Source organism: Lytechinus variegatus, chromosome 4 (genome assembly GCF_018143015.1).
Source record: "Lytechinus variegatus isolate NC3 chromosome 4, Lvar_3.0, whole genome shotgun sequence".
Taxonomy (NCBI): domain Eukaryota; kingdom Metazoa; phylum Echinodermata; class Echinoidea; order Temnopleuroida; family Toxopneustidae; genus Lytechinus; species Lytechinus variegatus.
In genome coordinates this window covers 22,806,411-22,820,215 of record NC_054743.1, presented here as the reverse complement: position 1 = coordinate 22,820,215, position 13,805 = coordinate 22,806,411, and the positions used below count along the sequence as shown (strand labels likewise).

Here is a 13,805-nt window from a genome sequence, read left to right as displayed (position 1 = left end):
GTCACCGGAATACAAATCCCCGACTCTACCGACTGAGCTATCGCGCCTCCCTCTGGCTGAGCTATCGCACCTCCCTTTTTTCTTAATCTTGATTTAATTCTTAATCAAGTGCTGGTCATTGGCAAAGCTCAAGTACAGTATTAACCCCATTAAAGATTGAGCCCTCATCTGTGTAGGCTGGAATCTATGAAAAACACAGACTATACATCTAGAAAAATCATCCAGTCTCTAACGCATTTAATGGCACATCCCTGCTGGGTTGTCAGTTCTATAAGACATCTATCAAATAATAGGGAAAAGTACATCTTTCAATGAAACAACATATATTTCACAGTACTGGAAAGTCATATGCTTAATACAGCTGTATATGTGTCAATTGGAGTTACAAGTGTTCCCAAGATCAAAAAGAAAACTCAGTAAATCAAATTTTGACTTGAAAATAAAAGAAAGCCCTCTAAACAAATATTTTTTTCTTGGAATTCTATACATGAGTATCAACTGACAAGAACAGGTAAATTTACCACAAAGTCTAATGGGGAAAATAGTCTGGTTTTGGTAGATCTTTTTTTCCAAAGCAAAATGCTATACACTGTATAATCTAGGCATTCCGATTAAAGCAAGCATGTAGTCTGATACTTTCTATCTAATATATCCTAAGGGTATGATGCAATTTCATTCATAATATCCTTCTAAGTAATCCATATTCTAATTCCAATTCTGTCTGGTGTGGTTAGATTCTGAAAATGCTAATTGAAAATCAAACCATCTTAATTCCACTCTAAGAAATAATAATAATAATGTGAACATTTGCAATGCACTGGTATCCCTCAAAAAGATGTTCATGCCGCACTAAAGAAAAGAAAAGAAAAGAAAAGAAAAAGAAAGAAAGAAGAGAGTGGAAACCTACTAAAAAGGGGGAGAATGATAAGAACTAGCGTCCAGTTAATCTTTTCTGAGAAAAATGTCTGTAAAAAAAATCCTGCCTAATTCCCTCTTATTTGGTTTCCTTGTGGTCTAATGTTAATACTAAAAACGAAGAAAGAAACCACAAATCTGAATCTAATTTCTGCTTTTTAAAATCAATTTAGATCTAATTTCTGTTTTCTTGCAATTACAATCACAGTGACATTTAATTCTATTTTCCTTCACTCCCGAGTATTTTGGTAAAAACAAGGAGAGAAAAACAAATCACACACACTTAAGGGACAAGTCCACCCCAGAAAAAGTTAATTTGAAGAGAAAGAGAAAAAGCAAAGAAGCATAACACTAAAAATTTCATTAAAAATTGTATCTAAAAAAGAAAGTTCTGGCATTTTAAAATTTTGCTTATTTTTCACAAAACAGTTATATGCACAACTCAATGATGTGCAAATGAGAAAGTTGAGCATGTGCCTCACTCATTATTTCTTTTGTTTTTATTGTTTCAATTGTACAATATTTCAATTTTACAGAGTTTACAATAAGGACCCTCTTGTTTGAACAAAAAAAAACAATATGAAACATGATAATTCCACATTTTCAGTGAGGAATAAATCTTTGTTTCACATGACACAAAGTCTTTTATTTCAATATACAAATAGCGAATAGGCATGAGTGCGATGGTGAGAGATTTCGCATGAGGTGAAAGAAAGATGCTCTATTCAAAGAGGCGTTTAGCAGAGTTGAATAGAGCGTTTCTTTCTTTCACCGAATGCGAAATCTCGCACCATTGCACAAATAAGAATATTTGCTATTTGTGTTGTACAACGCCTCGGAATCTACAATAATATGGAAAAAACAAGAGTTTTTTTTTCTCCAGTAATCTATGGAAAGGAAGCAGAAATATTGAAAGCGAATAGCAAAATCACACAAGCGCACATGATCTTGGACAGCATTGCGCATTTAGCCAGCGGGCTGTACGTGCATTGTCACCTTATTCAATGAAATCGCATTGTGACGTCACCTCCTAAAGCCGTGCAACGGTATGAATGTGTCACATTCAGCCTCCCATTTGATCGCGTACAACAAGCTAAGTAGGCTTTGTACAATTTTAGTTAACTAGCAGTGATGATTGATTGTACACTGGAATGGAAACTCAAAGTAGTATTAATATAAAAGAGTGCAATTTTTCTAAGAATATCCCTTGATAGTCATCAGCATTGCCATCATGTTCACACACCTGCCAACCTTTTATTAAAAAAAGGATTCTTAGAAGGAAAACAAGTATTTTTTGACAAAATTGAGTATTTTTTAAAATTTGTTTCAACGTAAAAATCACTAGCCTGTTGTAGTGAGATCGGTGAAAAACATGGAAAATTACTCTACTTGAAAACTTGATAATTCCCCATTTTTTTAAACATGTGCTCGAAGGCAAGAATTTACTTGTTTTTTTCATGCAACAAGTTATTGGCCCGACAGTGATTTTTACTGGTCTGGGACCGTATATATAATCCATGATCATAATTAAAAAGAAAGTAGTGCATTGTCATATTCATAGCAACAGAGAGGAACATTACTCTAATAAGGGAATGGTTGGCATGTCTGTGTTCATGAATGTATCAAAAGGCCAAAATCAATGAATGATAAATATACATACATGTGTTTTTGTGATACTGAACATGACTGTTGAATGTTTAAACCTCTCACTATTAAAATCCTTTCATGATTTCACTCCTTAAAAAAATATTGTACGTAACTATCATTGTATCATAAAATATATCATCACATTTCCTCAGCCCTCCAAAAGCGCCAAAAAGCTTGATTTTAAAATTGTTCATTCTAAAACACCTTTCTTTGTCTCTTGTGACTGTTTGTAAAAACATTGACAACACATTCAGAGATCCATTTTGTGTTTAACAAACATGTTGAAACAATTACAACAATGCTATTGTAATATATTCATGATATTATCACACATCTTACACAAATGTATAAACATAAATACATGAAAAACAAAATAATTGTTTTCAATGTTGATTGGGCAATTTTCTCATACTGTACATGCAGGATTGCTGCAAGGAAAATATGAAATAAAGAATGTACAGATGTTTATGCCAGTGAGTTCTAATTAGCCTTATTTAGTTCTTAGAAAAGTATACCTTCAGCTTCATATATACAAATTTACTATTGATGACAGTATAATTAGATATTACGAAGAGTTAGTCACATAAATATTATCCGTAATTACCTGTCATTTGTCACTATTGTAACACTGCTTTATAAAGAAGTAATGAGATAATGTTGTTTGTAAGAGAAAAATTACAAGTAAACCCCGTCTTTGTAATTAGAAGACTAACAAGGACCACAAAACAAAACTAAAAGGTAATGGTAAAATAACAAGGAGAAACAATGAAATAATGAAGAAGAAAACAAAACAAATACAAACGGCAAAATGAAACAAAGAAGAGGAAGAGGGAAAAGAGGAAAGCAACTATACAGGAAGGGGGGGGTGCTTCTTCTCATTGACCTTTATCTGTCTGCATGTGTGTAATGTTTATTTTCACTAAATATTTAAAGGTGTGGATACATATCACTACTTGAAGAATTTGTATTCTTTCTTGATGCCAACAGCACTGATATGAGATAAGTTCTCACTAGTCACTCATTTCCATTTTAGTTGATGAACAAACTCACTTTCTGCCGTGCCAGTCCAGATTCGGCAGACTACTAGTGTCCATGTCTTGATCCATAATGCAAAAGAAAATTATCAGAAAACGATGACAAAATGATTTCTAAGATAGTTCCAGAAGACGCGAACTGGACATAGTCCAGTCCTGAACACTAATTTCCAAAAATGCGGTAAAAATAAAGAACTAAAAATGCAAATGGCATTGAGTAATGGTGAAGTACATGCTTATGAAAGTGATGGTGCACATTCACAAGAGCGAGATCTACTGTAATTTTGTTCGGAGAATTACAAAAATAACATACAAGTTTCTACTTACCCTTATATGAGCCAAACAAGTCTTCTCTACTAATGACTCCAAGAGAAAAGAAATAGCATCGGCTGACCAACTTTTACTTGGTGACTTCTGCAGAAATACACATAAAAACGATATTAGAATAGAAAGATACTCGGACCATATTACGCAAGAGTGCCACAAATTTTGTAGATTCCCCCTGGGTGTAATATCCATTTATCTACATACCACCATGACAATAACTACTACTTTTGCATCAATTATCCCCATGCATACATGTATTAAGAGATGTTATATGCAGGGGGGTTCAACTTATAAACAAGTGGAATGCCTCTGGCCGTCTCACCTGCATCACGCGGTTCAATATAGCAGCAGTGCTGACTTTGAATACAACTCTAACTCGCACAAGATGTTCAGTGATACATAGTTACTCTTATGTCCACTTTTTATGAACTAGACCAATAAACTTACAGAGATATGATGGTTATTCAACAAAAAACCCCAACATGGCCAAAGTTCATTGACCTTACATGACCTTTGACCTTAATCATGTGACCTGAAACTTGAACAGGATGTTCAGTGATACTTGATTACTCTTATGTACAAGTTTCATGAATCAGATCCATAAACTTTCAAAGTTATGGTGGTAATTCAACAGATACACCCAATTCGGCCAAAGTTCATTGACCTTTGACCTTGGTCATGTCACCTGAAACGTGCACAGGATGTTCAGTGATACTTGATTACTCTAATGTCCAAGTTTAATGAACTAGACCAATAAACTTTCAAAGTTATGATGGTAATTCAACAGATACCCCCAATTCGGCCAAAGTTCATTGACCCTAAATGACCTTTGACCTTAATCATGAGACCTGAAACTTGCACAAAATTTTCAGTGATGCTTGATTACTATTATGTCCAAGTTTCATGAATCAGATCCATAAACTTTCAAAGTTATGATAGGAATTCGACAGATATCCCCAATTCGGCCAAAGTTCATTGACCCTAAATGACCTTTGACCTTAGTCATGTGACGTGAAACTCATGCAGGATGTTCAGTGATACTTGATTAACCTTATGTCCAAGTTTCATGAACTAGGTCCATATATTTTCTAAGTTATGATGACATTTCAAAAACTTAACCTCAGGTTAAGATTTGATGTTGAATCCTCCAACATGGTCTAAGTTCATTGACCCTAAATGACCTTTGACCTTGGTCATGTGACATGAAACTCTAATAGTTCAGTAATACTTGATTAAACTTATGCCCAAGTTTCATGAACTAGGTCCACATATTTTCTAGGTTATGATGTCATTTCAAAAACTTAACCTTAGGTTAAGATTTGATGTTGACACCGCCGGAAAAGCGGCGCCTCTAGTCTCACTCTGCTATGCATGTGAGACAAAAACGGAAAAAAATACTTGTCTATAATACAGCCATATTGCCCTGTTACTTGCCAAATTACAGCACATCATTACATCATTGTCTCTCTTACCTTCATGACCATTTTCAACATCATCATCAATGTCCCCATCATCATTATTATCAACATCTTCATCATCATCCTCATCATCATCATCATTATCATCATCATCAACATCTATTTCTCTACTTTATTTATTTATCTATGTATGTATGTACATGTATGTACTTATTTATTTATTTATCTATTTATTTATTTTTTCATTAAAAATTTGTGCATTTATTTATTCTTTTATCTATTTATTCATTTTTTTTATTTATCTATTTTCCTACTTATGATGGGGGTGGGGATTGGTAGGCTAAATGGCTGAAGCAGAAAAAAAATATATTCTTTTAAAGTATGAATGTACCTGCTCTCATTTATACTACATTCATATCTACTTCAGATCTTGACAATATAAAGAAATAAAAGGTTTCCTTATAAGAACCCAGACGAGAAACAGCACAGACCCCCCCCCCCCCCCCCGATGAAAACAAATTTGACAATGTTGACAAACTCTTAGGAAAAAGATAACGAAATTAGTTAATGTTTTTCCAACATACAACAGCAATGAATGTCAAGAAAACAGGGACATACATCAACCTCATTGTAGTTTAAACCTTATTGGCAGCAGACTAATCTAATTGAGTACAGGTGTTCTTTATTGTGTTCACCATTATAAGAAGCTCATGTGGCTTGTTCTTTTATGATTTCTTAAGGGGGTTTGTCACTGAGCGGCAAATGCTAGCTTGCGAATGGAGCAAATTTGAGATTTTGCCAGGGTGAGTAAAAGAAAGAAAAAGGGTCATATTAAGGTTGCCAGAAAGTTTGTAAACCATTTCCAGCGTTCCACACAATTTTTCTGGTTACGATTCATTTTGAACATGTTCAAAACTTCTTTGCAATCTATTTCTAGCAAACAGTTGTTACTGTACAGCAAAAACTGTGGTGTTAACCGGTGTACATAGAGGACCACACCAGTTATTTTACACCGGTGTTAAATTGGTGGTGTTAGTTTTACACCTATAAGTGTTATTACAACACCTATGGTTGTTATATTTACATTATTTGGTGTTATGGTCAATCTCTAGGGTGTTATTTTAACACCTCAGGGTGTGGTCCTCTATTAACACCAATTGGTGTCAGTTTTAACACCACAGTTTTACAGTGTGCTTGCAAAGCACTTGTAAGCATTTGCAAATGCTTTTGGGCTATTCCACGGTTACTCACGTTACATTTGGAGACACCTTGACTCATACTTGGAGCTGTAACTCCATTATTATTGATAGGAACTAAACATCTCCTTATCACAACAAAGTACACAGTCTGACTATCCTTTGTATAAAAACAAAACTTGGGAAATTCTATTAAGCTCCTGGCAAATCTTTGGAATGTGTCGGTTACTCACGTTACATGATTTGGACCAACCTGTGGAATTGCCCTTTTGCTGATTTTTATATTCCTTCTTTATTCACCAATATGCTAGTGACCACATGACCATTATACAATCAACCCACTGATAGGAAATGTGCGTCTATCATTTACAAACATATTTTTCATTTTAAAACTGCAATTTGCAAAAAGATTTTGATATAAAAAACAAACAATTGTAAGAAATCGCAACACTCCTCAGAGAAGTTAGCAAATCTCAAAGAGGTAGTTAGGCCGACAGCATGCAATAGGTATAAAAACTAATAGATCAGGAAGGGGAGATTAGAAGAGTAAACAGAGTTCCATTGCTGCTTTGTCAGAAGAAAATGATTGAATAACGTGTATAAAAAAAGAGTAGAGAAAATAACAAACTCTGTGACTTTAAGTACATATGTTCATTGTTCTACAAAATTGATTAAAAAAATGGACAAGATAAAATTTGAAACATTTAAGTCTGCACCTTCACAAAGCTGCCTTCATGATGAGATGCCATTATATACTGTACTCTATTTTCTTTCACTCATTTTCATAAGTATTCAATTCCTGTTTTCTTTCACACATTTTCATAAGTATTCAATTCCCATTTTCATTTTCTTTCTTCCTCACATTCCTATTTGTGTAAAGATTGAATACATAGTCTCAAATGTCTGAATGAAAAGAATCATTGAATATTCCTCTTGATTATTAAAACCAGGGTACCTAAATACAAAGGTTAGTGATTAATCGTATGATTGATTTTCATGTTTGATTGCACACTGTAGTCAATGAAATCAATGGTAGAAAAATGTTCTACAATGATTGCTAAACTTTAGGTTCCGGGCACCGGGTGATGACTGTGCACGAAATGTCGTCTACTGGTTCTAACAATATCAACATTATCAATCTGTGGAGCATTTACCACAAGAAAAACAAACAAGAACGTTTCCCAAATTTACATGAACCTGAAATTGTACTTCTTCAATCAAAATTGGCAATGTGTCGACCAAAATGAAGTTTAACCTCCCCCTCCTCTCCGTCTAATCTAATTGACGGCTGGGTGGCGAATGTTTACCGGGTTAATCGCTCATGTGGGGCAATTAAAGATAGCCGTGGGATGGTTTAGCTAAGGTGTCCCACATGTTTACATATAAGAAGAGTACCAATGACTTTGTGGTGCCCTTGAGGCCTGCCGTCATCACTCTAGTTGACTGGCTGGGGGAGGGGGACATCTAGAATAATTACGCAGCAGCGAAATTGAGGTGGGAAAATACGGGGAAAAGGTTAGATTGAAATGTTCCGCGATGAGATGGTGACATTTAATAGGAGTCTGGTGGAAAAACTGAGTCTTTCAATCAGGATTCATATTCTGGAAGATTAACTATTCCTTGGTGCATGTAATTGTGCGTCTTTTGCTAACATATTCCTTTACAGAGATTTAATAATAAGAAGTCAGGCAAAAATTTAGTTTCCAAATTTCATCATCATCAAATCTTATCCTCAAGGAAGTTTCTACACTTCTGTCTTTGACGTATTTTTCAAATAATGGATTTGTTTGTTCTGCTTCATTTCTCAAAGAAGACAGTTATCATCTACATGTAGACTTGGATTCACCTACCCTTCCCCCAAATAAAAATGAAAGATGCAATATTAAATAAAATAATTCATGTTTATCAAATGTAATGAAATCTTCATATCTCCTACAAGATTGAAACAAACAAACAAAACAAAATAAAATAAACAAAAATTTTAAAAGAATCATGTTTTAAAACTTGGAATCCTACCTACATGTACATTGTTGGACGTACTAGAACTCTACAATGCAGGCAATTTGATCTTTTATGTATGTACAGGTTTTTCTCCTTCATTTGTTCTTTTTTGATGGGGAACAATTCCACACATACAAGTAGCAGCTTTGCTTCCTATCCCCCACTCTATACATAATCTACAAAGAATTCTACACATAACCGGAAAGAAAGAAAAAAATATGTCTGAAATCCAAAATCCCTGGGCAGCAAGTCTTCATAAATTCCATGCAATTGTCGTTGGCAGAATGTAGCCTCATTCATACAAAGGCAAGTTCGGTTGAAGTCAGGTCGAAAAATGGGTCTGAGGCTGAGCCTCTGAGGATGCTTGGTTTAAGGAAATGTTTGACTTGTGCCCATCGGAACAAGGTCATGGTAACTTCCTCTGGTCGGGGGAACTTACCACAACCTCTTTAGTCCTACCAAGATACTCCTGAATATTTCCAGGAGTGTCTTGCTACACGATTATCCAGTTGGAGGAAAAAACTTCCTGCATGGACAAGCTCTCGGAGCATCCATGGCCTTACGTCCAAGGTGAAATTTCTGGGGTAAAATGCAATGTTGACATTTTGAGAGTACACATGGGCGTGCATAACAGTTCTAACCTAGTCAATCTCAAAAAAAGAAACTAGCACTAAGAATCTAATCGACAAGAATGGAAAAGAAAAATGCCAGTGGTAAAAAAAAAGTGCAAGGCGCTACTGAACTTCCGGAATTTACACAAACCCCTCCGCAGGGAACCTGTGAAGGCTGTGGAATATTGGCTGGAGTTTCTTCCCACGACCCTCGTGATATACAGTATTCATTGGAATTTTAATTGCTGTGCTTTACTCGAACTACGACTGATCATGGTTTACGAATGCAAGTCAGCATAAAATGAGATAGCTCAGGTTTCATCATGAATGTTCCATGGATTAATCACGGCCAGGGCCCTGTAACACAAAGCTTAGCAATGATCATAGAACATTTTTCTACGATTGATTGCATTGACTACAATGTACAATCAATCGTCAAAATCAAGAGTACGATCAATCGCTAACCTTGTGTTATGGGATCCTGGTGGTAGAAGCAACGAGCGACTGGCTACAACTCAGGAGACTTTGAGCAGAAGGTGAAAGGTTCAAATCCTGCTGACTTTGACATAAAATCAGAATGAACGGGATCTAATTCACTGAGAGGGTAAAATCATTCTAGAAATGAATTAGGACTACAAGCCATTAAACAATTTGCAAAAACTCTCGAAACATAGAATCTTTCCATTTTTCAAAATAAATCCATCTACATGTACATGTGATACAGATTTAGTGACTGCCTGTCAAATATGGTATCATTTCAAATTTGAGTATTAAAAGAGAGTGTACATACATGTACACATAGATTTGAATTTGGGCAAGAGTACAACACTACTGTACATTGGTAATCTACAAATTGAATATTCTCGGCATGCTCATGTTACATCCCAACTATCATCGACTTTCCAGGAATTTCAGAAACACAGAGCCAAACTGCTTTCAAGTCATACTATACAGGTGTATGATTTACTGATTGCCATTTGTCCAAATTGAATTTAATTCCCAAAAGATGCATCTATCATAATTCCAGATGGAGTAATTTTATCAGAAATGTGGTGTCCAGGGCCCAGGTCCTGAAACACAATGGTTTGCGATCACTCACAGCAATTTCCATAATTATTATTATTTTGTTTGCCATCACCTGTGGCTAGGAGGCGAAAGGTGAACTGAATCACCATGACCATGATCATGACTTGAAGGTCACTCCTCCCTATAACTTATCGGGGGGGGGGGGGGGGGAGTGCAGGTGGACTGCTACACCGGGTTTCTTAAAGGACAAGTCCACCCCAACAAAAAGTTGATTTGAATAAAAAAAGAAAAATCCAACAAGCATAACACTGAAAATTTCATCAAAATAAGATGCAAAATAAGAAAGATATGACATTTTAAAGTTTCGCTTAATTTCACATAACAGTTATATGCACATCCTGGCTGGTATGCAAATGAGGAGACTATGAGGTCATCCACTCACTATTTCTTTTGTATTTTATAATGTGAAATATGAAATATTCTATTTTCTCCTCATTGTCAAGTGATACGATTAATTCCTCCCTGAACATGTGAAATTAGCATTGTTTAATACTATATGGTTCTGTCAAGTTGGTCCTTATGGTCAAATCTATAAAAAATTAAATATTGTATAATTCAAACAATAAAATACAAAAGAAATAGTAAGTGATGGACATCATCGACTGACTCACAAAGTTGTGCATAGACTGTTTTGTGAAAAATAAGCGAAACTTTAAAATGTCATAACTTTCTTATTTTACATCCGATTTTGATGAAATTTTCAGCACTATATGCTAGTTTGATTTTTCTCTATTTATTCAAGTCAGCATTTTTCCGGGTTGGACTTGACCTTTAATGTACAAAGGCGGTGACTCCCCTCAACACTGTGCCTCCATTTAAAGTCTTATCAAAGGGAGGAAGTGTTTAACACTGTTACATAGCCTGCAACTATGGAACAGGGGAGGGACGTCACGTTTCCACACAACGCAGGCTTCAGTCATCTGCCCATGGAGGGCTCGAACCCATGACCTTTGGTTCGACAGGCAGACGCTTTACGGACTGCGCCAACTTCGCTCTCTTGACGAGTTAAAACTATTAATTACGGCACTACCACTGTAACAGAACTCACCATCCAAGCAGAATCAAAGTTTCCATGACACATGTTTACAAAAATGACAAATTTAGAATATTTGTATTTTAAGTCTTCATGATTCAACAGGCCTGTGGCCATTGTCTGCATTTCACTTAACACACCCACAATCAAATATTGAGCATTATCAATGTTTGAAGATCATAACTGGTCGCAAATCAATGTGTTACTTGCTTCTGGGTCACGTTTATAAAACTTCATGTAATAACAAATTTGTAATTATGGTTAAAAGCTACTGAAATCATTTGATTTAATTGGCTGATAGTAAATTTGTTAGAGAAATTCTTGATATAAGAAGTAGTGAAACGGCATACAGGTCAGAGCTAAAATAACTCAAGGGATGGGGAATTCAGTGGTCTAGTGGTCAATTTGATGGATACATGATGACATTGCAAGTGATTCAAAACCTTGCCAATAAGAAATTGAATTTCTTGCTTTCTCTGATTGTTCTTAATATCAACATGCTGAGCAAGGTTATTGATCCTTGCTTGTGAAAAGAGCTGTGTATGACAGCTTCGCTCGTCAGAACGCAGTCATGTGCAGAATATTTTTACGATCAATCACACTGCTGCTTTATTTTTAGTGTGTATGAATTAGCCGTACTTGGAATGGAACAATGTACAAGTTGGTTGTCAAATTTCAAAGAAAGAAGGAAATGTGCGGGGGTGGGGGCCATTCTTCTAATAAAAAAATGACCAAGGACAAATTTTGGTGTGTATGAATTAGCCGTACTTGGAATGGAACAATGTACAAGTTGGTTGTCAAATTTCAAAGAAAGAAGGAAATGTACGGGGGTGGGGGCCATTCTTCTAATAAAAAAATGACCAAGGACAAACGTTGACATGCGACAAAGCCATCCAAGAACAGAGTTCTCTACGGAAAGGATGTCCAACAGTTTTCTTGATTGCACTCACATCGGTCATGAATAAGAACATTCCCCGGTGGTCCTACGGCGATCCAAAAGCGTTGGAGGGATTAAACAAAAAGAAATAAAGACAAAAAATGGCCGACCATCAGAAATTGACAATCGTCAATTTGATGATGGCATGATGGGCCTCGGGCATGCATCGGAATGGCTGTATCGACTCACGGGATAGCAAAACAATTCCTAGGAAGTGGGACGGAGGTGATGGATTACAACAATAACAACAACGGAATTTAAAATGGCAGGTTTGGTGTAGTCTACAAGTGCAGACCCTGATCAGCAATGGTCATTACTGGAGTGTCTGAATAGAGAGACTAATTACACTATGGAAACAATGTGTACTAACTGACCAAGGATCTGGAGGTATAATTTTTTTTGCCATTTGACAGAGCCAAAGCTTTTCATCAGGAATACATAAACTAATGATCTCAGGTATATAACTTGTTTCTGCACTGACCGGTAATGCACAATCTGATTTTCGTTTCAATCCCCAAGTTAAGAAAGGAAAAAAAAGTTACCTTATTATTATTATCATTGGGTACATGGAAATACATGGAAACAGCAATCACAAAAATAAAAAGCATTACTTGGGGGAAAAAAAAGTAAATCAAGATGAAAACTGATCCCCCATCTAATTTGAGGTTGCAGATCTTTCATACAAATACAAAATTATGATACCATTTCTTTCTATTTTTCAGGGGGAGGGGGGGGGGACTTTGGGGACCACATCAGGTTGTTTTCACATTATTTTTTGAGAATGACCTCATTTCACCAACTATATAAAAGCAACTGATATCGTTATTGCACTTTGGAAAATTGCACATAGTATTAAATACTTTCACTACATTTATCTGTTTTGTTTAATATTTCAGAGTCCCAAGGCAATCATTTTCTCTTTCATATCCAGGCAAAGTTCCAGTACACCTTTCAAGATAAAGGATGTATTTTTCTGTGTTTCTACATTTTTTCTTATTTTTTACATCATGTTTTCTCATTCTATTTTATAACTGGAATATTGTGCAATTCGCTAACAAATCTTTCAGATGTCCGTGTACTTGTATGATATCAATTCCATGAATTGTAACAAATTCTGGTGAATTCTTGCATTTATTTTTAACATCAGCATTATAAATAGCCTTAACCTCATTCAAAGCATAACATTGCATCTTGACCAAAAATAAAATATATATTTAGCACCACGAAACAAAAATTCCAAGGCTTTTTTCAGAGAAGGTAAAATCAGTCTTCCAATAAATCAGATGAACAATACTCTTGAGTTGACCACATGACGTATGGTGGGAAATGTAATTTTCAAACTCAATAATTAAATTATTAATAAAAAAAATTCAGCCCCGGAGGCCCACATCAATCATTTCTCTAAAACGACTTTCAACAATTGACGCTAAATGGGCAAATCGGATATACAGTGTATTATTGAACCTTACATGTTTGTGGTCGAAACATATTCCTGAGGGCATGATATTGTGCTTCCTATACTTCCTGTGACACAGAGTGCGTAGAAAGAATATGTACGTACCTAGCTTTAGATTGTAGTATAAATTCGAATGAGAAGAAC

The 13,805-nt window shown here is 35.5% G+C and overlaps 1 protein-coding gene across 1 annotated transcript in view; it reads right to left on the bottom strand.

Annotated features, from left to right (window-relative positions):
- LOC121412897 (RING finger protein 17-like) overlaps window positions 1-13,805 on the bottom strand; it is an 87,873-nt gene that overhangs the window by 46,482 nt on the left and 27,586 nt on the right. The window contains exon 15 of the mRNA XM_041605660.1: window positions 3,924-4,010. Coding sequence (XP_041461594.1) covers window positions 3,924-4,010 — 87 coding nt within the window. The remainder of the gene's footprint in view (window positions 1-3,923; window positions 4,011-13,805) is intronic.